This window comes from Telopea speciosissima, chromosome 1, assembly GCF_018873765.1.
Source record: "Telopea speciosissima isolate NSW1024214 ecotype Mountain lineage chromosome 1, Tspe_v1, whole genome shotgun sequence".
NCBI classification, from domain to species: domain Eukaryota; kingdom Viridiplantae; phylum Streptophyta; class Magnoliopsida; order Proteales; family Proteaceae; genus Telopea; species Telopea speciosissima.
In genome coordinates this window covers 16,547,897-16,572,696 of record NC_057916.1, presented here as the reverse complement: position 1 = coordinate 16,572,696, position 24,800 = coordinate 16,547,897, and the positions used below count along the sequence as shown (strand labels likewise).

The 24,800-nt window shown below is 38.8% G+C and overlaps 1 protein-coding gene and 1 non-coding gene across 2 annotated transcripts; both read left to right on the top strand.

The window, feature by feature from the left end:
• The first annotated feature begins 1,220 nt into the window (after positions 1-1,220).
• LOC122644563 (probable methyltransferase PMT23) lies at positions 1,221-16,234 on the top strand. Its single transcript, XM_043837944.1, has 9 exons — positions 1,221-1,951; positions 8,341-8,490; positions 9,188-9,458; positions 9,593-9,703; positions 9,947-10,118; positions 10,575-10,820; positions 14,681-14,875; positions 15,415-15,620; positions 15,986-16,234. Exons 1-8 carry the CDS (start codon positions 1,418-1,420, stop codon positions 15,617-15,619), a joined length of 1,884 nt encoding a protein of 627 aa, XP_043693879.1. The 5' UTR covers positions 1,221-1,417; the 3' UTR covers position 15,620; positions 15,986-16,234.
• Positions 16,235-19,537: 3,303 nt separating this feature from the next.
• Positions 19,538-19,610, top strand: TRNAA-UGC. Its single transcript has one exon. It is a non-coding gene; the product is annotated as a tRNA-Ala (tRNA).
• The last annotated feature ends 5,190 nt before the right edge of the window (positions 19,611-24,800 follow it).

Sequence of the window (24,800 nt, the reverse complement as noted above, 5' to 3'; positions counted from 1 at the left end):
CATGAACTCAAATAGAGGGGAAAGAAGTATCTTTATTTTTTTTCAGTCGATTTCCTTGAAAGAAAATTAAAACATTAAACATGGAAAGAGAAAATGGGAAGAACACATTTAGCTTTTGTAGCATAGACTGAATAATGGGAAAGACAGGAAACAGAGGAGCCAAAAGAGAACAAAAACGGAGATTGAAACCCATTTTTGTTAGGGTTTGGGTTTGGATTTTTGGGAAATGCTGGGTTGGGTTTGGGTTTGCAAATTGCGAGATGAAAGGTGCCATGTTCCACAACGTCCTTCGAGCTGTGATTCCCAACACCCCCACTCCAACACATATGCCTGCAAACAGGCGCCAAGTACTACCTGGGCTCCTTTGAAGATTTGATTCCAGGCACTGCTCGTCCTCATGATCCTCCCTTCGACGACGATCTCCCTCGCCTGCCTACCCTAATTTCTACTACACTTTAGAGGATATTCTCTTAGAAGAGGTCGAGAAAAAGGACAGCTTTACATGGTCTGTCCTTCGCCCTGGTTGCATCTTCGGCTTCTCACCTTTCAGCTTGATGAACATCATCGGAACTCTCTGCGTCAATGCCACTATCTGTAAACACGAGGGTAAGCCTCTCAGGTTCCCTGAGACTCGATCTGCTTGGGATCTTTACTCTGAGGCTTTCGATGCCGATCTGATCGCTGAGCATCACAAAAGGGAGCGATGGAGAGGCATCGTCGGCAGAGAGGAGCGATGGAGAGGTTCAGATTTGGGAATTTGCATAAACCCAAGCAGATGAGTGAAATGGATTCGGTTTGGTTTGTTTTGAATCGGTCGGGTGGGTTGGTTTGGGGGTTAAGGTGGTTCAAATAGACCTCATTTGCTTTTTAAAATAATTTGAATTTTTTAAATAACAACCGTTAGATGGTTGTCAGGCCAGGTGGCGCAATGAAAGGTGAAGGAAATAGGATGGAAATACGAACTTTGGAAGTAGAGGAGATTGATCCCCCGAGTTTCACGGTAGCTCTTCTTTGGAAAGCGTGACGAGCATGACGAGTGTCACGAGCCTAACCCAAAGTTAGAGTGAGTTCAATTTCCTTTTAGTCGGTCATCTCTTCTTCAGCAATTCAGTTATGTGATCGTCACTTTAACGACATTTCAAAGTCGCCGCCGTAGCAGTGTGCCCCAACTCTCTCTTTACTTCACTGTCTCCAACTCTGGTATGTTCTTGTATTTTTATCACCGACAATCTCAAGTACTATGCCTCAGCAGCAGATTCGGTGGTGGAACAATCTCTGATTCATCAGTTTCTTCGTCCGTGGAGTCAAGGACCCATGCTTGAATCTTGATCTTTATCTCTCCCCATGTTTCCTGCTCTTCCGCTCTGTTTATTGAGAAGAGAAGCTAAACGATCCGATCTTTCTTCAAAGAACGTGAATGATGGAACCATCGATTCAGAGTCTCATAAAGGAGAGGAAATACCCCTTTCTCTTCGCTTTCTTTGTCCTTCTCCTATGCGTCTCTCTTCTTCTTCTATCCATCAACAACCGTTTCTCTTACCTATCCGTCACTGATCTCCAGAAATCTAGTCCGATCTCTTCCTTTTCTGATGATGCCTCGAATGCATCTCCTCCACCTCGTCGTCTTCCTTCTCCTCCTCTTACTCGCACCTCAAGCTCTGACAAGAAAGAGAAAGCACGAGACGGGCCAGCAGTTCCTTCTCCGCCTGATCGGACTTCCAACGGCGATAGAGGATTGGGTTTAATGACGTGGGAGCTATGTAAGATTGAGGGATCGGTCGCTGTTGATTACATACCCTGTCTTGATAACATGAAGGCAATAAAGGCGTTGAAGTCGAGACGGCACATGGAGCACAGGGAGCGCCACTGCCCCGATCCTAGCCCCCGCTGTTTACTTCCTCTTCCCCAGGGTTATAAAATACCCGTTCCCTGGCCGAGGAGTAGGGACATGGTGAGATTGCTACTTTGGTGAGTCTGGGTTACTGTATTGTCATAGTCTTCGGTTTCGTTTCTTTGTCTCTTTTCCACCTCCCTTTAATCTATTGAATTAGATTATTTTTTGTCGAAAATGCTTTGGATTTTAAGAAACCAGAGCAGTTAACTAATCAAACCAACAGTTTAAGTTTTTCTTGTTTGGTTTCTGATTTAATACTTTCCCGGACTCTTTATTGGTTTGAAAATGTGATGCATTATAGCCTTTCAAGATCCTTGATTAGATCAGGTTAATCATCTGCAAATGTACAATCTTAGAAAGTATTGCAACACTCACATTTATCACACTGCCCGAATATGAACAGAAATGTCTGAACTTTGTATGAGTAAAAAATACGAAAGAGGATGAGATAGATTACTCATTATTAATAATTTCTGTTGCGGAAGCAACATGAAACATGTTGTAAAATACTTTGACATAAAAATGTTCAGAAAATTAAAGTTTATATAAAAAAGATCATTGTTTTGAGGGTCAGTTCATGAATTCATGAAATGTTCTTTCCATTCTCAATAATCTAGGGTGGTAGAAGAGAGTCATGCTCCAGAAACTCTAACACTGGGCTAGGAAGCCTTGAACTGGCTGTCAAATGGATAAGAAAGCTTAGAAATTCAAATGAACTGATCCTTTGAGATTATTAAGATTTAAGCAATATAAATTCAATATTTCTTAAATCAGACATGGTAAAACAAATTACCATCTGAAGTGGATGGCATGATTTTGATAGTGAATTTTGAGGATTTATCAAGCATTGCATTTGATCATTAGTAAAAGTTGTATAAACTAAACTCTTGTGTCACCAGGTTGATTCATTTTGATATTGTAAATTAGGAGTTGCACAATGAACACTCTCAAATTATATACAAATTGTCAGGGATTGCTATATGATGAATTCTATTTCACTAATTACAAGATTTACAGCATCAAAGCAAAGATTAGAAAACCAGGAATAGTAGCCATACAAAGAATTGCGTTTTTCTACCAGCCATTTTAGGCCATACTGGATTTTGCATATGCATTTAAAGAGAATTTCATATACTCCCGCCGATAAGGAGGGGAGGGGGGTTGTCATAACATAGTAGGCCATCCACCACTGTTTTTGGATCCCTTCCAAGCAGACCTGACAACTACTTTTCAACATCAAAGTGAAAATTACGGAACCTAGAAGAGGATTCACTCAAGGTATAGTCTGTATAAATGTGAAGTCCTAATTTCAGAGGAAATCGTTGCACAGAAATTGGATGTCTTATATATTAGACCAATCTGCTCCAATAAGGGTGTGCACAATTTAGGAGGCTTTCCACCAGCATTTTTGAATCCACTCCAATTTCAAAACAAACCTGAGAAGCATCCAAGATTTCTGCTTTATAAACCCAAGATTCTGCTGCTTAAATGGAGCATCAAAGAAAAAGTTTTCTTTGAACATGATAATCCTTCCATAGAGTTCTTGACAAAACACCCAGAACTTGTCATGCTTCCGTTTGAAACTGAGGCATAGATATTCTCATAGAATGTTGACGTGGAGGCTTCTATTTATATGTTTCTTTCTTGGATGGAAGAGTTGGGGGGGGGGGGGGGCTAGTAAGAGTTCTAGTCCACCAAAGTGCTGGATTTTGCTGCAGGGAAGATTAAGAAAGACTGTGATTGGTTGCAGCTGAAATGGCATCAAATGGGTTGTTATAATACCATTGTAAGTTGTTCCTTTTCTAAATATACCCAAGGATACTATGTTCCCAAAGGAAAAATGCAATGTTCTGAGGGTGGGTTAGACCTCTCAAGGAGGTGGCTGAGATTATTACTGTGTGGTTGCTAGGTGGGTGGTTACTTTGGAGGCTTTCAATGGATACCAATTGACTATATTATGAGACTTTGGTCTTCATTTGCTTTCTATACAAGTGGCTATGCATGAATCACGAGTACATTCCCTCCCCCCCCCCCCCCACTTAATGGCATAAAAGTAAATTTTGATGGCATTTCAGTGGCCCTAGTCTGGCTGGTATCTGAGGTGATTTAGAGACCAAGTGGTTATTACTCTGTGGGTCAAGTGTGGTGATTAAGGGTGCATTTGGCGTTGGTCATCGAATGGTTGAACTTGGATTTAGGGGGTCCTTGTGTTGCATAGAGGTTGTCATTGTTGGCAACCATGTGCAGATCAGTGATGAGGTGGTCAGTTCTGAGATGATGCGGCAGTTCACAGTGTTCACAGGCTTCAAAGATGGTTGCGCAAGTGTTTGGATGTGTTCCATTTTGTTTGAGGGGTGTTCTGCAGTCTTGGCAGTGATTAGGGGTATTTTAGTCCATCTACAGTGATCAGGGACAGTTCAGAATTTAGCGCACCAGCAGGTCCAATGGCCATGCCACTTGAAGATATAGGAGAGAGAAAGAGGAGAGAGAATATGGAGGTGGGCCCATGGTGCCACGTGGCATGGTAGAGCAGCACAATGGCTGAAGTGGCAGCCACATGGCACGGGCACATATTGAAGTGATATGATGCTTTGGGGCTGGCTGGCAGGGTATTGTGGCCAGGCCTACAGCAGATGCAGCCACGCCCGCAGCATGGTATGGCCATGGCTCTAGGCCATGCGGGCACGCCCACAACAGGCCCCCAGCCGCACGCCCATGCGAGTAGGGCCATGGCACATGGCTTGATCTTGAAGAACTTCCCATAGTGTTTTTGGAAGCCCAAAATCCTAAAGAGCTACTGTGAGTTACTTAAACTTTCAGGGGTTTTCAATGGTGATTATTAAAGACTTCAGTCTACAGGGGCATGGCTTTATTGGGTTGAGGGCCTCAATACAATTAATGTATCTTTATCACTGCACGAACCGCATTAAATGGGTCGTTTCGAATTTCGTTTAATTCCAAATGGTGAAATCTGATTGGCCCTCCAAAAAGGCGTTGCGTGCACGACTACACACGACATCTCAAGCCCTGCGAAGCTTTGTGCGTTTGTGCAGCGCATGTACACCAATGCCTGCTCCAAGATTCCAAAAGTCGGTCTCACATTCGCCGTGATACCTTCTCACATCTCAGATCATAATCCAAGGGTGAAGGGTTTTTCCCGCCTTACCTGATAGCATCAACGGCTCAACGCATCTTGTGTCGTAAACAAATGAGAAGCTGAAACGTCACCGGACATACTGTCGGGTGACGAGACGACTTTCATGCCCGATTGTCTCTATGTGACGCACATGCATACCTTCTTTGAGATTTCAGAAGCAGAAACCTCATTGGCCTGTGCCCCACACCTTTTAGGTTTGACGCGGTTAGACTGTCGGTCTGACGACCAATTTGACGGCCACTAAATGGCCACACAAATTTATTCAGATCTGACGGTCCATGAGATTTGAGAAGCCCGTGCACCCTGTGGTCCCTATGTTACAGTGTTGCATGCATACATGTACACCACCATCGAAGATTCGATTTCTAATTTTCTCGTTGGTCAAACTTTAATCGGCCTTATCTTGGCCGTCCCATGTCCATTTGAGATGAGCCACATATAAAAAAATTTCAAAAAAATGAGAACAAATGATCCATATATCAAAATTCTCAGAAAAATGAGAACTTTACACCTGCAACAAGAGAAGATACTGGTTATGCACGGAAAATTTGGAGAAAAACCAAGAAGAGGAGAAAGAGAGTGTGTGTGCTTGGTGAGATGCATTGAATACCATCCAACTAATCTTGTGGGATTGTTTGAAGGCACATTGAAGTGCATATGTTGGTGGTTGAGCTCCATTGAAGAACAAGATGATGCAGTGAGTGAGTTTTGTTTAAGAAGGACAAAAAGGGAAGATAAGGAAGGAGAAGAGTATTGTGGTCCCCCCATTGCAATGTTTACTTGAAAGCTCAAGTCTCTCCATCAAGGTCAGAGTTGATAGTTCCGGTGGGTTCAATACATCTCTGGGACATCACAGAGCAAGGGTTGTAAGCATTTCTTCACTGTATTTTGTTTCAAGTACATCCCTATTATAGTTGTATGATACAAATAGGTGGTTTATTGTTGAAAGACCTATTCTAGCTTATGCTTAACTGTAGGGCATTGGTATAAGCCCCAAAACCTTCATTATTGTAAGGGTTATTCAGTGGGTGCTGAATTCTGGGAGGGGGTTCATTTTTAATGCCCTCTCACTTCTATGTTGAGTAAACCTGGGTGTGGGTGCTCCCAACTGTAGGTGCAGCAAAAGTAGAGCATTGAACAAATACGAAACCCCAGTGGCATTGCTCCATGGATGTTGGCAACTTGCCGAACCATGTACATGTTGTGTTGTGGATGTGATTGCTTGCACTGTGTATGTAACAGATTGGAAGTGTGTGCGTTGTAGGATGGGTGTACACACCTGGTAGAGCCTTTGACAGTCAGGCTGGGATGTGTACATGATTGTGTGATCATCAGATAAGCTCCTAAAGTGCATACCAGTTTCAGTGTGGGAAGAAAATTGGAAGAATATTCAGTCACTGATTCACCTCCCTGTCAGTGACAGCCATCAAACAACACCTTGGAGGTACATGCTTCTAATATTTTAATCAGGATAGTTAAGTCCCTCAGAAGGCCTAGGAACTTGACATTTAAGTAGAGGATGTGGTTGGCTAATGCATTGGCTGATGAATTACCTAAGGCGGGCGTTGGTAGACATCATCTTTTTTTTGGATGAATTGGTAGACATCATCTTTATTTGGGGCATTATCTTGTTTTATAAATGTTGGGGTTGTGTGGTCTCTTGTTGCTTTTTTCTTTGGAGAAAATGTTTCTTGTTTTCTTGATATTTGAAAAATTCATACTTATCATTGGGATGTTTTCTGGGGTTTGTTCCCATAGATGGAAGTTTTGTTCTCCAATACTGGGGAATTAGGCAATATTGCTGAACGATGGCTTATACATGTGGTGTTTGTGCTCAGTTAGAGGATCTAGCGGCTCTAAAGTTCTTGTTGGAACATTTAAAACATTTGTTTCGACGAAAATATTGTAGAAATTAAGTCCCTATATAAGCCATTACACATAAAACCACATTTCATTTTGAGTTGACTATGAGAATAACCCCACATGCTCATACATACCCTCTTTGTAGTTTTCATTTGGCGTTACTTTTCTACATGTATGTTTAGATGATCTGATCTCGATTTATTAATCCAAAGTTGAATTATGAACAATCACTGTTCGGAATGATAGTATTAGTTGGATTGTTGTGAAATTCTTTGGGATGGAAATTAACCATGGCATGATGATTCCGGAGGAGGTGCGATTGCCTAGAAATCGAAGTGCTTAAGTTATCTGCTATTCTTCTTATTCCCCACCCCTTTTTTTTACTATTTTCTGGAACTTTATATTTATTCCCTTGCTATTCAATTGAGTTCCAGGTTAAAATATTCTACTGATCTTGAATTCTCCATTCCAAAGCTTAGCCCTAGAACCAATTATCATTGAACAGTATAGACTTAGAGAACTAATTCAGTGGCCCTCCATTTCTGGTTTTCCATATTGCGCTCAGTAGATTTTGTTCTTGGTCATCACAACCTTCTTAAAATTCCATCTTTCCCTTGCCACTTTCAATCATTTCATTTTATCCTATTCTACAACTATTGTAATCCCTTTATCATTATCCAACCTAAAATCTCAAATACCATCCATTGACCTTAGCCCTTCTTTTCCCTATCTTTGCACATCTTTTCCTGTTCGAATTTGATTCACATATTTTCAAATACGTATTTCCATTAAACTAAACTTTAGTTTCATAATTTGATAGAAGATATGACATTAGTTTGTCTATGTCAACTTGGTTTGCCATTGCTTTATATGTTTCAGATTATTGCTCTACTTCCCTTAACCTTATTTGTGTTCTTCTATCAATATGATGCTACTTGTCTATTTTTATGGACATGATGATATTCTTGAGTTTTGATTACATGTTTTTGTTTTTTGTGTCATTTAGATTTATGATTAGCTGACGTGGTATATTAGTTAAGAAAACAAAACATTTTCTATCTCACTTCCATACAGTGATTACTCTGTTATGATTTTTTTTTTAATTTTAAATCTCATCATATGAGCTCTTGATGTCTGATTCAACGATAGTACTGTGTCTTCTATCATATGCTGACAAATTTTTTTTTCCTCCTATACAAAAAGTTAATTGTGTTCAAAAAAGTTATTTCCAAGCTTGTATAGTGCTTCCAAGATAGGTAAGTAGAAGACAATCTGAAAGTCATTTGCTTCAAAGAAAGCTTTGTAGTCACCCCTCACATGGCTGGAGGCATGAACTCCCTTAAGGAAGTTATAACTGTTGAACTTACTCTCTTCTTTGCTCACTTGCCTAGTAGATATGGTTGACTGGTTGCTTTCTTTATTCCAGATTTGGTTTGGCAACGTCCCTCATCCTAAACTTGTTGAATACAAGAAGGACCAGAACTGGGTGCGGAGGTCTGGTGATTACTTTGTTTTCCCTGGAGGTGGTACTCAATTTAAAGGAGGAGTGAAGAGCTATGTTGAGTTTATAGAGAAGGTAAATTTAATATTGACTCTCAACACCTGAAATGGTTCCTGAAAGACTACATATAAAATTTCATCCAATGGATGTCTAGATGGGATGATAAGTTGCAGGTTTCCTTGTGACAGTGGGTGAATGGTGATTTTTCATCTGGAGTAATTCATTACTGGTGTAGCTACTGGTGTTGGTTTTTCCCCCTATAATTTCTTGTTCTAATTGGACTGATCTGTTTTGGTGCTTCTTTTGATTTTATCATTTCAGTGCTAATGAATGAGAGGAAAAAGAAAAAAAGAAAAGAAAAAAAAACCTAGTTGCATTACATCTTATATCATGTAGAAGATTGAAGAACAACTTTTGTGTGATCCTAACCTTGGTAGAGCTAGTGTTAATATTTGTGTTTGAGACATATACTTATAACTAGTACACTTCCAAAATAATAATGGTTTCACATGCTTTAAAAGATATTTTGATACATCTTTTTGTAATATTTTATTATTAAAGAATTTAATTGAATAAGGAGAAATTAAGAAGGCACAGAATAATGTATGCAATGACAAGACAGGTCACACTCAATTGATCAGAGTGCAATCTTTTTCTGTAGTTCTTATGAATAATTGTGCTTATTGATTTACTTGGATGGCATTTTGCTTTTAGTTCCTTTGATATTTGGTGGTTTTTATTTGAGTTTGAACTGGTCTATTGATTTCACTAGACTCTACCAAGTATTGGATGGGGAAAACAAACAAGGATTATTCTAGACGTTGGTTGTGGTGTTGCAAGCTTTGGTGGCTACTTGTTGGAGAAAGATGTTCTCACCATGTCATTTGCTCCAAAGGATGAGCATGAAGCTCAGATACAGTTTGCTTTGGAGCGGGGTATTCCTGCTGTTCTTTCTGTCATTGCGACGCAGAGGTTGACCTTTCCTGATAATGTCTATGATTTGATTCACTGTGCACGATGCAGGGTCCACTGGGATGGAGATGGTAAGTTATACTTCCTCATTTTTACTTGGGTAACCATGGTATCTATATGTAGTTGTACTTGATATGGTCACTTTGTGTCTGTTCCTTTAGTTAATTATGTGAAAGTCTTGAGGCTTTTTGGGTTAAAATTATAGGTGGAAAGCCACTAATGGAGCTCAACAGAATCCTTAGGCCTGGAGGATTTTTTGTATGGTCAGCTACACCTGTTTATCGTGATGATTCAAGGGACCTGGGTGTCTGGAATTGTAAGATTATATCTTTTTCCTCTATCTATAAAATAGTATAGACCTTCATGTTCACTCCTCCCACACTTAGCTAAGTGTAAGTGTTGGTGGATGCTTTTGAAAGTTGAACTGTTTGGTCCAGCTCCCTTGATATTTCAGTTTTTATTCCCCTTATAAAATAGAACGTCTAGTAGAAATAGTTGTGAAATTGTGGGTTTTTTTAGCATGATAGTAAATTGAGGTTTAATTTGGTGCTTCTTGCAGCTATGGTAGCTTTGACAGAGTCCATCTGCTGGAAAATGGTAGCTAAGACTGTAGACTCAGATGGAATTGGGCTTGTAATATATCAGAAGCCTATCTCGAATACTTGTTATGAGGAACGCAAAGAAAGTGATCCCCCATTGTGTGATCAAAAGGATATTCAAAACACTTCATGGTACTTTTATTCAGTGAAACTCGATTTCCACTACTATGGTCATTATCATCATCATTGATAGTATTAGCATGTGTAAAGTTTCACAGGTCCCACCTCCACCGTATGACTCACTTTGTTAACTTCTACTCTTGTATCTTCAACGTTGAACTGGAGGTGCCCAAATTTGCCGAAGTTGAATTTTCAACAAATTTCTAAAGCCTTGTATCTCCATGTTGGAGAACTGAATTCAGCTGAAACTTGCCTGATTTTATTGATTATAATGGATATTTGAGAATATTTTAGTGATAATGAATTTACCACATGGCTGATATTTTGGCCGTCATGAGACCATCAAAACTTACTTTTTTCCATACTATCATCATTACCATTTTTATTGTTATTCTCAGGTTGTTGGTGTAACTAATTTCCTTTACTTTTAGTTTTATCGTGATGCTCTTGCCTTTGTTTGTGAGGCAGGTATGTACCCCTTCGCAGATGTCTTCCCCCTCTTCCGCAAAGGGGCTCAGATAACTGGCCCACACCCTGGCCTGAAAGGCTCAGCAGTATATCTCCAAGGCTATCAATGGAGCCAAAAGTTGAAGAAATCCTTTCTGAAGACACAAAACACTGGTCTTTACGCATATCAGATGTTTATTCGGGTGGCCTGGCAATCAACTGGTCAAGCACACGGAACGTAATGGATATGAATGCTGGTTATGGGGGGTAAGATGCATAGCTAAATGAAATTTGTTCATCCATGTTCAATTTCCTGGTTTTGTAAGGTTTTTTTGCTTTTCATTTTCCTTTAACATATATGGGAAATTAATAGAGGGCGGACCTCGGCGCAACAGTAAGGTTGCTCCATTGCGGCCTAGTGGTCATGGATTCGAGTCGGGAAACAGCCTCTCCATGAAGTGGGGGTAAGGTTGCGTACATCATGACCCTCCCCAGACCCCGTAGTGCCGGGAGCCTTGTGCACTGGGTAATGCCCGTTTCATATATGGGAAATTAATAACTACTAGTCCACTTTACTAAGCTTGGTTGGCAATGGCCCTTGCTTTTGAGCCATGTGGAGGGATCATGTGGTTGCTCAACTGATTGAATTATTGGATATGTGTCTCTGTGAAATAGACAATTTTGGTGGCCCTCCCAGTTGAATGGCCTGCTGTATACTGAAGTTTCTCCATAATATGGGTCGATTAGCCCTTTTTTTTTAATCTTTAATAGAATATTGGCTTTTCAACCATTTTTTAAATCTTTATACCACCATGTGATGAACATGGATTTTGCTTAAAACTTACCACGAGTAGGGGGTGATTTGTACAACATGTATACCTTGTTTGGGTGCTTGCTGAGGTTCAGCTTAGCAGATTTTTCGTTTATGTACTTGAGCTTGGCTGTATGACTTGGGTTGTACAGTGTTCTGCTATTTGTGTTGGACATTGTGTTGGGGAATGTTTCTACACGTTCTTGCCTTTGATAGGTTGGTTCCCCGTAAGATGGAAGTATTGAACATGAAACAAGATTTGGGGCCCATCTCAACCGTTTGACATTCAATGTATTTAACTTCTCTTCTTGTATTTTTGGTCATTATCTATCCGAGTTGAATCTCTACCATTTCTTAGAACTTGAAATGGCCACATGAGAAAATATGTTTGGATTGAGATTTATGAGCATATAATAATATATACAATGTGTCCATGCCCAAAAATTGGAGCATCAAGCTGTCACATGTCAGTCTATGAAGCAAAAATGCTTTGATTTGATGGGGCTTTAGTGAGGTATTCTAATCACCTGAGGATTAGGTTTTGAAAACTTCATTGAATCCAGAATTGTAGGTGAGTTAATGAACCAAAACCGGCAACTGAGATCTAATTAAATATGGGAAAGACAAGTCTGACTTGGTCAAAATTCTGGTTGAGTGAGCTAACAGGGAAGGAGAATAAACCCTCAAAGTTTGAAATGGTCAGATTTGAGCTTATTATGAGATTGCTAAAATAGTAAATTCTTGGAAAATTGGAATCAGATTTAGAAACATTAGTGTAACAGAAACTAGAGAGGGCGGGCCTTGGTGCAACGGTTAAGGTTGCTCCATTGTGACCAAGTGGTCATGGGTTCGAGTTTGGAAACAATCTCTCTGCGAAAGCAGGGGTAAGGCTGCGTACATTATGACCCTCCCCAGACCCCGCAGTGGCGGGTGCCTCGTGCACTGGGTACACCCCCTAGTGTAACAGCAACTAGAAGTTATAATAGCAAGAGAAACCAAAATAGAATGTGAGTTAAGGATTTAGTAACTAGTGAACCAACATGGAAATTGAATTTAGAAAATTGAAACTATCAAAACAAAATTAGAAACTAGAGAACATCAGTAAATAACTCACAGACTAGCAACTAGAACCAAAATAGAAACTCGAGAAAGGAATTAGAAAATAGTGCAAACATAATAGCAAGTGTGGTGCAAAATAGTAACTAAAAAGAATGCTAGAAACAAGGCAAAGAATGATGCTGCCACAAGATTCAAACTATGACACAATACTGCTATGAATGAGGAAAAGAGAAGAAGATTATATAAGATAGAAGATGAAGGATACGAACTAGGCTTCCTACCTAGAACTTGACTAGCTTCTCACCAGTCCAACTTGCCATCCCACCAAGGGCTTCACTGCATCTCACAGCAAAGGAGTTCTGAATCTCATAGAAATCAGCAAGTGCATAATAAATTGTTCAAATCGTTGGGGTAGTGTGATCCCCTACACTTTATTTATATGTTCAATGAATAAGCAAATAGAAAATTCCTACGTATGATGGGGAGAATCCCTTACAAAATAAAAACTACAATTAAATAAAATAAATTTGACACTAATCCCGTATAGGACTCAAATCCCTAATATTTGTGCTTATAGAATTTGCACATTACAATAGAAAACCCAAAAATACTGAGCCCATGGCCCATATAACCCATTGGACACTCAAAATTAAACATATTGGTCCATTGTTGGTCCAGTCTAATGGCCTGGTTTCTTGCTGGCCATCTTGTTCTTTTGAACTGCATCATTCTTGAAGGAACTATTTGCCATAGAAATATTCCATGTGGCAGGCTAGTCTGGTGGCTCCGAAGGGCTTCACATGTTGATCATGTCAGCCTCTAGTTGTGGTGTAACTGATATGGACAAGGGAGCGTTCAAAGTAGGATTCCGGAACACAGGGACTACACATAACTTCATTTGAATATTTAAAATTAATTTTCTATCGTAATGTTATTAAATGTTGTCATAAATAGAATTATAAGCCTTGGAGTACTTATGTTGACATGTCCTGACATGGTATGGATATGGGATGTGTATGAGATGCACCCAAAAGTCAGACACTTGGACATGGGCGTGAAGAAGAGGATTGATCCCATTTCTTTTGATACATAAACCTGCATTCACCCTCAATCTTGGAACTTTTTGCTGAGTCCCCGTACCCATATGCATTTTTGGAGGGGGCAAGTGGATCTGACAACACCACAAATACCCATATCTGATTCCCTTAAGGGAAACCATGCAACATAGGTTACAGGAATAAGACCCTTGCATGCTTGCAGCACTGAGTCCCAGAGGTCAATATGCTATTGTAAGCTTGGGTTGCGAGCTTGGTTTATAGCCAACTATGTAATCTAACTCAGTTCAGCTTGGGTTTTCTATTTTCTATGAACAGTTAGTGGTTACAGTATTTGAATACTAATTGTGGAAGATTCAACTCAATATTGTTATCTAACAGCACTTAAGGATTAACTCTTTACTTCATTCATATTACTCTTAATTCTATGGGACACCCTTTAATCTTTTTTCCTTACAAATGATGGGATCAAGGTAGATATGGTGCTGTGAGGCATCTCTTTGCTACTGATCGTGACTATTCTCTTCTTTCTACTCTTTTCTTAATTTAAATTGCATCTTTATACTTCTATAAGCTAGAATGTTGTTTGCTTTTGTCATGATGCTTCTTTTAATCAATCATGGAATACACTTAGAGTTCTCTATGCCATTGATTAAAGTTTCCAAAGGTTTTCCCAGGGTCTTTGAGCATATAGGGTTGAAAAATTGTTAAATACAATGTAAGGATTATCCTATCAATTAATATTACCCTAGAGAATCTTGAATTTCTGCATATTGATGAGAGGCCAGATGTGTTGAAATTTGAAATGATGTGATACACCTTCAAGGAGTTCGTGAAATTTAATGTAGCAGCTGTTATTGTCTGATGGATAAAGTTTTGTTGAATTTGATGAGCCTGCTTCCAGAACATATAAAATGTCCAACCAAGTTTTCTGAACTCGCACATCCAAAGCAGTATTCAAACTTTAAGACAGTTGCTTCTTGATCTGACATGATTCATATGGACCTGTTAGATGCTTTCAAAATCTTATGTATGATGTGTTGCATTGTGGGATTCAAAGTCTCTATATGCAATCCCCAGTAATGAGTTTGTAACTCTAAATTCTATCCATTCCATTTGTTAACTGTATATTATTGGAAGTCTCTTATAAATTTGTTTCCGTCCCTCTCTGGATCTTGATAATGAGTTTCTGCAACTTGCAGATTTGCTGCAGCACTTATTGACCAACCTCTTTGGGTGATGAATGTTGTACCCATCAATGGACCAGATACACTAGCTGTAATTTTCGATAGAGGGTTGATTGGAATTTATCATGATTGGTGTGAAGCTTTCAACACGTATCCTCGAACTTATGATCTCCTGCACTCCAGTTACTTATTTGGAAATCTAACACAGAGGTAGGACCAATATTTCATCTAAATCAATACTTGTTAAATATGGAGACTTTTCATGAACTAGTTGACCATGGAATATAACACCCATGTGGCAGCCTAGTCTGCAGCCCATAAGGCCACAGGGCAAATGAAGCCCCTTTTTTTGTTCTTATTTTCATTTTTCTGAATTAAAAATAGGAGAGGTTTTCTTGGATGCCCACTTAGGAAGGACTTTTTGTATGGCCCAAATATCTAGCATGTGGCAGGGTGGATGGGCTGAAATTTTGTGGATGGCTATATCCAAGGTTCCTTGCTCACATGTGGAAGTTTCGGACTAAATGGAGTTGGCCAAATGGCAAAAAGGAAATTTGACGATCTGGTGGAAAAAATGGAACTTGTGAGAAACGATTAAAAAGGAATTGATGGCTGAAAATACAAGGGACAATGCCAATACATTGGAGGGTATATGATTGAATAGAGTTTGAAATTTGACAACAGTTTCCACTGTTTGTTAACCTAGTACTCTACAATGTACCTGAGCTTTTGCTTCCTTTTTTGGTCAGGTGTGACATTGCGGTGGTGATAGCGGAGATGGATCGGATATTGAGACCGGGTGGATGGATTTTGGTTCAAGACAAAATGGAAATGATTCACAAGCTGATTCCCATTTTTAAGTCGCTGCACTGGGAGATTACTGCACAAGAGGAACAGTTCCTTGTTGGTAAAAAGGGTTTTTGGCGTCCGGTGGATAGAGGAGCCAAAACATGATTTGAGGTGCCTCTCCCCTCCCCTCCAACCCCTCAAACCCACAAAGCACAAACTTGCACGTAATCTTTATTCTTTTATTAATGTTAGAAAGCATTAGTTGGCCTTGTTTTACGTAGCTCAGTGATTATCAATTCACATTTATTCTTTTGCTTGTTGAGAGTCTGAGAGTCTGAGAGTCTGGAGACAGTTTCAAATAACTACAAAATGGTCCTCTTACGGCAAGTTGTGCGTGTGTATGTGCAGATGCTGTTGGCTAAATCTGGGAATATTGATCATACTTGAAGGATTATGGTTTTTGTCTTGGCTGGTAATTACTTTATGTAAACTGAATCTCACAGTGCCATGCAATTCAGGGAGACCCACAATTTGATAAAAGTCATTCATGGAACATCTTGTAGTTCAAATGCCAGTGATATGGAACAATTACACCCGAAAAATACATGGCCTGTTTTTTCACCATTGCCCCGTTGAGTTATGATTTGTTGGGTGTCATCTCTCAGCAGGACTCCTTGGATGGTACCTGCATGTGGGCCATATCACCTTCCTCCTCTGTTATTGATAAAGGGTTAATCCTGAAAGTTGCAGAATCAATTGGCCGTGGCATTCTTTATGTAGCATAAGAAAAAAGCATCCCAGTGCATGAGGCTCCTGGTACTGCAGGGTCTGGGAGGAACAAATGTGTCCAGGCTTACCCTCAGGAGAGGTTGTTTCCAAGATTCACCGATTCCTGTGTGTGTGTGTGCCGGAGGGGGGGGGGATGTCATGGAGTTATTCTGCAACTCCGATGCGACAAAAGGAAACTGATTACTAATCAGTGTTAGTTTGAGAAATTCGAACCGATTATAAATGGTTCGGGTTTGGTTTATGTTCATTTCATCTTGAATAGAACCGATTTACATCCTTAGTCCCGATTTTTCTTAGAACAAACATATAATTGTTAGGACCCAAGGAAAATGATTTACAAAGAGCAACCGCCCCTTCCGCCTTCCCCAACACAAATAAAATAAAAACGAAGGAAGTAGATGCTAACAAATCACAATGGGACCTAACTGGCCCAAACTCACTCAACGTAGTAGTACTTGTATCTACAATCTCTAAGTTATTAACTAAGAAGGGCGAATAGATACATTTATTTAGTTTTACATTCCGTGCACTAATTATATACTTAGAATTTTTAATTATAGGTTTCGGTTTATAAGTTGTAAGATATCTTTACAATTTTTATAATAATAATAGGTAAAAATATTAAATAATTTAATCAAGGTATTCATTCTATGACAACTTTCAACTTACCCTCAATTTTTGTGCCTTTAGTAGGCCAAGTATTTCCAGCAATTGCAATGGTTTCTTTATCTCTTCATGTTCAAAAAAACAAGATTGTCTAGGTACAATGGACAAAATATCATCCATTTTTCTTTTTAAGACTTAGATCATAATACAGATATCTATTTAGTGGAATATGGGACAAGATGTGGCTTCGCTTCCTCCTAGCACAAAAGAAAGAGCCGTTACAATGCCACCGTTAATTGCCATTGTTCCCTCTATATATAAATATACAACCCACCCTTGTTATCAACAATAATTTATTTTAGGTGCATCTTGTTATAACTAATGTGGTGAAAGAAATTGTAACCTTCTTTTGATTTTTTCTTATTGTATTTCAAGATATTCTTCAAGTTATGGGTAACAAAAGGTTTTCAAAATAATTTGGAAGTGTTCTAACCGGGATGTTATTTCAAGAATTGTCATTGCCTCACATGTTTTTTCGCACACGTACTGAGGTTATGATTGGATGCTAAGAAAAAAAAAGAAACATATTCAGAAAAAGAATTTGAGGAGAGAATATCAATCATTGCATCATCAAGATTTTTATCTTATTATGTTTTTTCTATTCTTTTCTTAGCATCCAAACATAGCCTTATAAATTGTAAGATTTTACTAGAAGAAAAAGTGCATTATACTAAAAGAAAAAAAAAAGACAAAAAAAGAGATTACAAATTATTTGACTCCTGAAGGGGTATCAATAAGAAAATCTCTTTTATAAAATACCAATGTTTTATATTTCATTACAATATTCGAAGGAAAGATGAGAGAGTGTACATGAAGACAGGTCATAGTTTAGGGGGTGTCCCTATATTTTTCCCTCCCAAGTTTTCTGACCAATCTTAGACACACACCCACGATAAAAGAAAGTATTAAAACTACAACAGAACATTTAATGAAATTTTTGGATATTATTTGTTATAAGATAGAATGTATGAGGGAAAAAAATGTCCATTGATTGATTATTTTGTAAGTATGTTTCATGTACAAGAATACCTTAAAATGCATGGTATGTATGCATCTTCCCTATTGGTTGCTAAATTTGTCCGACTTTAATGACAATTTGCATTTAGGTAACTGGAACTATCATATTAAACATTGAGATAACTTTCCAAAAAGATTTCTACCAAAAAAAAAAAAAAAAGAAGTAAAAAATGCTATAAATTGAGTGGAATCTTTCCATCATAAGACTAGTGTGGATCTAGGCAAGGAGTTTTCATTCTTCCATAATACTTGGTGGAAAATCGCAAAAAACCTTGCTATTGCGGTGGCCGGTGGAGTAAAATCTCCGGTGGCGGTAAATCCTCTCTACCTTCGCACACCTTCCTTCCTCAGCCAAATTCAAAGATGGAGCCAACAAGTTTCGTCCACTCTCTCTCTGCACTCTCTCTGCAATCACTTCGTATCAAATACCCCTCCACTGCTCTCCAAATTACGTAGCTGAACCGCTCTGCACTCTCTCTGCAATCACTTCGTATCAAATACCCCTCCACTGCTCTCCAAATTACGTAGCTGAACCGCTCTGCACTCTCTCTGCAATCACTTCGTATCAAATACCCCTCCACTGCTCTCCAAATTACGTAGCTGAACCGCTTTGGAAAATTGGAGGGTTTCTGAAGGAACAAACTACCCGGTTGTGATATTACTTGATTACCCTTAGGATATAATAAAGTAGATAAATTTAAATTCTAGTTCATGACCTTGGTCCAGAAACTCCATTACTAGATTACAAAAGTAACCCCATATGTCATCCACCTAAAACATTTATGTAAAGGACATAAAAGTCCGGTTAGATATTAACAGGCAATACACTGAATGATAAATGATAATGACATGTAAAAAGTGCAAGTGGGAGTGTGGGACTATCATCTGACAAATATTTGGACTGCCAATCATCGCTCATCTTTAGAATTTTGAATATCAATTTTTTTACTGAGCAACTCCATCATTCTGCATTCGGATTATGTTGTTGCTATGTTCACTAGAGGAGAGTGCTAGCATTTCAAGGAGTGTTTAATTGAATCGTTATCACCTTCAATTCCCTCCAATTTTTCACATAGGAGTGGAAATGACCATCCTACCTCTTGTTTGAACACACTGTCCAAGGTGGGGTAGGGTGATCATTCTGCTCCTATGTGAAGAATTGGAGGGAATTGGAGCGGACAATGAATTGGAGGTGATAAAAATTCGTGTTTAATTAGGGTAATTCAACCATTCAGTTCCCATTGATCAAAATAGCTTTAGACTCTACTTGTTTCAATGTAAAATTTTCAGGGATAAACTAAAGTTAAAAAAAAAACGCTAGCACTATGTCTGCCTCCATTCTCTCCCACGAAAGAGTCTCTCTGCCTCTTCCATCCTAGTCCCTCATTGGTTGAGCCGTTAACTCTAGGAAAACTAGTGACGTTAAACTGCAATTCAACACCCCATATGTTTGTTTTCGATGAAATTATCTCTATAATTAAAAAGAGAGTTTTACATTCTTCCCTTAACTTCGCAATTTATGAAGGTTAACCTTGCAGTGTGCAACCTAAAGGATCTTTTCATCTTTTGCCATCACATCCTCTCCCTACACAAACAACAACAACTTCAATTGGGGATGTAGCTCAAATGGTAGAGCACTCGCTTTGCATGCGAGAGGTACAGGGTTTGATCCCCTGCATCTCCACGATTTAGTCCTAGTAGTTTTCTTATTTTTGGGGTTTTTTTCTTCCTTCAGGCTTAGATCAACTACTTTTGAGTTGTAATTGTTTTCTTTCTTTTTCAATAAATTGATATTACCTATAAAAAACAACAAAAATAAAAATATATTATTATCATCATAAAAGTTTGTTATTTCTTCAAATGTCACAAAGTATCTACTCTACCACGTGGACAGATGATATATAAGCCCATTTCAACCATTGGATAGATCAGACATGATTTAGATTAACCATATGTCAAATTTTATAGTCTAATTCAATTAATGGAAAGGGTTGGAAATGATACCCATTTTTTGTAAACTATTGGCATGCACCAATCACATGGCTTGACACAGGAGGGTAAAGAGTCTTTTCCAAAGGGAGATAAGGGAGGGTGACACATGTTGGGCACCCAGGTGGCATGCTCAACCTTTTCCCTTCAATCAACCATGCTCTTTTATATTGACACACGTCCCATGTATGCCCATGCATGTCTACTAATACTCTAGAAATTACCATGCACTCACTTGATTAGGAACAAACATTTTAAATTAAAAAAAATAAATTGAAAAAATGAATAGCTCAAGTTTATCTTGCAATTTTTCAAACGAAAACATCACCTTCCATTGTTATGTGGATACTAACCTAAAAAAGACGCACGAAAGGTAAAATGACTCCTCCCCCTACCCCATCCAAAACGAAAAATCAAACTTGTTGGATTTCCCTGCATGATCTCATTGGTTTCATGCTGATTCAAAAGCCACACAGCTTGGCTACAATCCCCCTCCCAATACACTTTCATTGGTACTCAAACTGGTCCAGATTACACGACCAAACAACAATCTCTTACCCATAGTACTAATACAATACCACAAGAATCAAGTTGTCCAACACTTGTTTCTTTTCTTAAATTTGTTTTTGGTTATTGAAAACTAGTTAATTCTGAGAGAGATGGATTTTCATTTATCCATCTATGTACAAGGCTAGGCCTAGACCTAGCTGCTATTTTAATTCTAACATATTCTCTAAAACCATGGGCTATTCCATATTATTTTAGTAAAAAGTATACCCTCCTCCATTGAACTATAAAGTATGTGATGTCTATTCATAAAAAAAAACATAAAAAAGTATGTGATGTCTGATGTCACAAAATGCATGATGTTTTGTGCCATTTGATCAAGGCCAAACAAATCTTTGGCTCATTGAATTGCCCCTTTGGGGCTTTTTCGCGCTAAAAAAAGTGGAATCGGTCCCACTATTTGATCCAGATCAAAATCAGAATCAGTTGGAATCGGTTAAAATTGGATGAAATCTGTTCTAACCCCAAAATTTTAGAAAGGGATTGGCCAGAGTCACTCTTGAATCCAAGCATTTGATACAACTCTCCACAAGATTCAAAATGTCCAGTGAAGGCATTTTTTATATTTTTTGGCGATCAATGAAGGTATAAAATTATCCTCTGTTCTTTTTGGCATCCTTCCAAATTTGGTGCACAAATTCCTGTCTACGACCTTAATCTCTCCTTATGGGTGCAATCGGGTGTATGCGAGTAGGCCTCTAAGATACAATAGCCTAGTAATTGGTTTTCGGTAGTAAAGTGCACTCCGCAACTACAGATCCCATCGAGAACTTCAGAATAGTACTCGGGCCACACAAGTATGCAATGGAATCACGGAAACAATATAGTCATATTTAAGTGAGAGAGACAGAGAGAGAGAGAGAGAGAGAGAGAGAGAGAGAGTAGCATGAATTTTGGCATTGGTTTTAAACTTTGAAGGCACCCACTCCTTTATTTATAGACATGGATGCATCTTTTCAAGGCACCCCATGAAATGGATGTGTCCATTGATTTGGACGGATTGGATTAAAAGATTCCAATCCATGTACTAGGAAGTCAGTGTCCTTTGAAGGTACCCAATGGAGTAGGTGTGACTCTTGGTTCCTACGGATTGGATTACAAGATTCCAAGCCATGTGCTAGGAATGTATAGGGTATGTGTTTATGTGTCTACACGTATGAGTATGTATTCCTTGTCTTATGGGTTTTGAAGGTATACACTTCCTCTATTTATAGAGGTGGATGCATCCCTTCCAGGCATCCAAAAAAATGAGTGTTTCAATTGATTTGGACGAATAAAATTAAAAGATTCTAATCCAAGTACTATGAAATTAGTGTCCTTTGAAGATACCCCATGGAGTAGATGTGACTCTTGATTCCTATGGATTGGATTATAAGATTTCAATCCAAATGCTATGAATGTGTGGGGTATGTGTTTATGTGTCTATACGTATGAATATATATTCCTCACCTTATGGGGTAGACCCATTTAAATCCAAAAAAATAATTAACATCGTCAAGCCCAAAACTGACCCAACAATTAACCGAAATGATAATAAGGGTTGGCCACCACACCTCGCCATGACCAAACCAGGAATGACCTGACTCAATGGGTGTGTGTGTGTGAAAAAACACCCCAAACCCTCCGAACACATGAGTGAAAAGAGAGAATCTCTTCTCTAAGGGGCCTACACTCCTATAAAACCATATTATATATCTATGTATATATATATATATAAACACTCCACAACAAAAAATGCAGTGCCCTGCCCAAAAAAAAAACACGTGAAAATAAAAAGTGCAAGACCAAAAATTGTGAGAAGCTAGACTGTCGCCCAATGTGTGTGGCGGTTTGGGAATTAGCCGGAGGGAGGGAGGGAGGGAGGGAGGGAGGGTGCAGAAGGGCTATGAAAGAGACGGATCGGAGAGGGCAAGATTCCAGAGGTTGCAGTGGGAGGATGGGTGAGAGAGATAGAGAGAGAGAGAGATTTTTTTTTTCAATTTTCAAACTTTTATTAGGTAACTTATTGATTTCGGAGCCAATCCCATAATAAAGTGGATTGGTTGGGGGTGAACCGGTGAAGCGGCTGATTCTTGCCGATCTTAGAAGCTTGTGTGTGAGGCCAAATCAGGTCATTCGGCCACAAAAGATTCTGATTTAATGACTTTATACCTTATGGTCAACTGACTTTTCTAGTCTTTCCCTTCTTTCTTCTCAACACTGACATTCATTCATTCCTCTCACATTACTTGCAAGAAATGTACATCAATCATAGGGAGAAAGTTTCCTCCACATAAGGAAGAATCTCTTCAGCCACCAATGCAATCTCATCACTATTTTCGCTCCATTGTTGAATGTCTGAATTGAAATACGTCTTTTCACTATTCTAGAAGTTTCATCCAAGTGTTGGATGAAAGAGAACTTGGTCCTCAATCATAAGACATCAACACAAGTTCCCTTCAGGCTTTAGGGTTATGAATCCTTGGTTTTGTATCATTTTTAGAAAAAAAAAAAGATCGAATTTCTTTCCATCCATGATGAATGGGATCTCATTCAACGAAGGATAGAAGAGGATGGGAATGAGTATCAAGAGGATATTTTGAAACATACCATCACCCTAAGAAGGGTTTGTGAACCTTAAGATGGTGGGTGAACCATCTTTTGTGGGTAGAGAAAAACTTTGTTAAAAAAAAAAAAATTTGAAAATATTGTGCATGATGGGCCCCAAGGATTTGATGAAATGCTTTGCTTAGGAGATATGAAAGGCTGCTTCTCTATTGTCATTTAAGTAAAGTAAGAAGGGAGGGAGGGAGGGAGGGGAGAGATTATTCTTTCAAAATTTCAATCATGTTTAAAGAAGAGAATCCGGATTACAGCTTATACTTGTCTTGTCATATCACAAAACAACAGCAAGGTAAGGAACATACAGCCAGGACGAGAAGAAAGGATCTTGTTCATTCAGCAGTGTCTTTCTGACTTTTGTTCTGCCTTTATTTTATTATTCTTTTGGTTTTGAAATGCTGATGACAGCATAATGAAAGGGAAGAAAACAATAAAATGGCTTCTCTCCCAAGTGTGTTGGGTGTGTAAAATTTTAAGCAAAAAACTAAAAACCCATATGACAAAAGAGTCCCAAAAAATAGTTAGGTGAGAGAGAGAGAGAGAGAAGCCATGAAATTCCCTGTAAGCTAGGATTGCTACTTGCTTGGGAGTTGGGAGTGATTGGTTGGGTTTGAGGGTTAATATATAATGGAGCTATACAATATTAGGGATTATGATGGGTGGAAGAGCCGGCCAATGGTCATTTTCACATGGTGGTGGTTGGTTAGTGAAATAAACTAAGAAAGAAAAAAAATACCTGAAATTTGTATTCTATTTTATTTTGCTTTGGGTGGGTTTTAACAGTTTTCACTTTTCATAGGACCAGAAAAAAAAAAAAAAAAACTGCTGCTTTCATCATAATAGAAGAGAGAGAGAGGGAGAGAAAAAGAGGGAAAGAGACAGAGACACAGAGGAGTAATCCTCTCAGCTCTCGCCAGTCTCTCTCTTCCTTCGAAGTCCAAAATCCAAAATCTGCCAGACCTCCAAGAATCTCCCAAAACCCAGATATCCCAAATCAGGCAGAGAGAGGGCACCTGAAAGGCTAAAAATTAGAACTGAGTGGGTCAGTGGCGCACGTGTGTTGTCAAAACTGATAAAAAGGCATACATATATAAATATATACTACCCCCCTTCCACTCTCAGGAAGGGCAGATGGTCCGAGACGGGACGGGACGGGACCATTAGTATTATAGATTGACTAGAATCCCCAGCAGGAGGTACCATACTAGTATTGCCTTTCTTGAACCAACATGCAGGGACTCTCCCTTAGTCCTCCACTGTCTTACCACTCCTACCCAATTCTTCCAGCTGCTTGAGTTGAACCCTAGAGAGCGAAAAAAAAAAAAAAAAAAAAAAAACCAAGAACCTGAGCAGAAGGAATAAATTGGAGGAGAAAATTAAATCAAATGTGATGGGTTTTTTTTTTTTAGGGTTATTTGAATGTTAATTTGGAGTCTCTATAAAGATAACAAAATAAGCAACAATGGTGGTGGAACTTTTGCTTCCTTTCAGTTATTAGTTGGCTTGATTGAGTCCTGAATGATTCACTCAAGAACAAGGTAACAGTGACCCATGTTTGGTACTGAATGAGAAATTATAATTTCTGTTTTGGTTTGATTAGTGGGTTTTGATCCAAGATTCAAAATGGATTGAAGAACTTAATTTTATGAACTATTCCAAGACTAAGAAAGAGAGAGAGTGAGAGATTGTGTGTGTGTGTGTAATCTAAGTAGTTTGA

What these genes read in the sequence shown, in the direction of transcription:
- LOC122644563 (XM_043837944.1), top strand. Translation starts at nt 1,418, where the DNA reads ATGATGGAACCATCGATTCAGAGTCTCATAAAGGAGAGGAAATACCCC. An exon ending in GGTCCACTGGGATGGAGATG is followed by an intron (nt 9,459 to 9,592) that starts GTAAGTTATACT and finishes TTAAAATTATAG; the next exon opens with GTGGAAAGCCACTAATGGAG. An exon ending in GATATTCAAAACACTTCATG is followed by an intron (nt 10,119 to 10,574) that starts GTACTTTTATTC and finishes TTTGTGAGGCAG; the next exon opens with GTATGTACCCCTTCGCAGAT.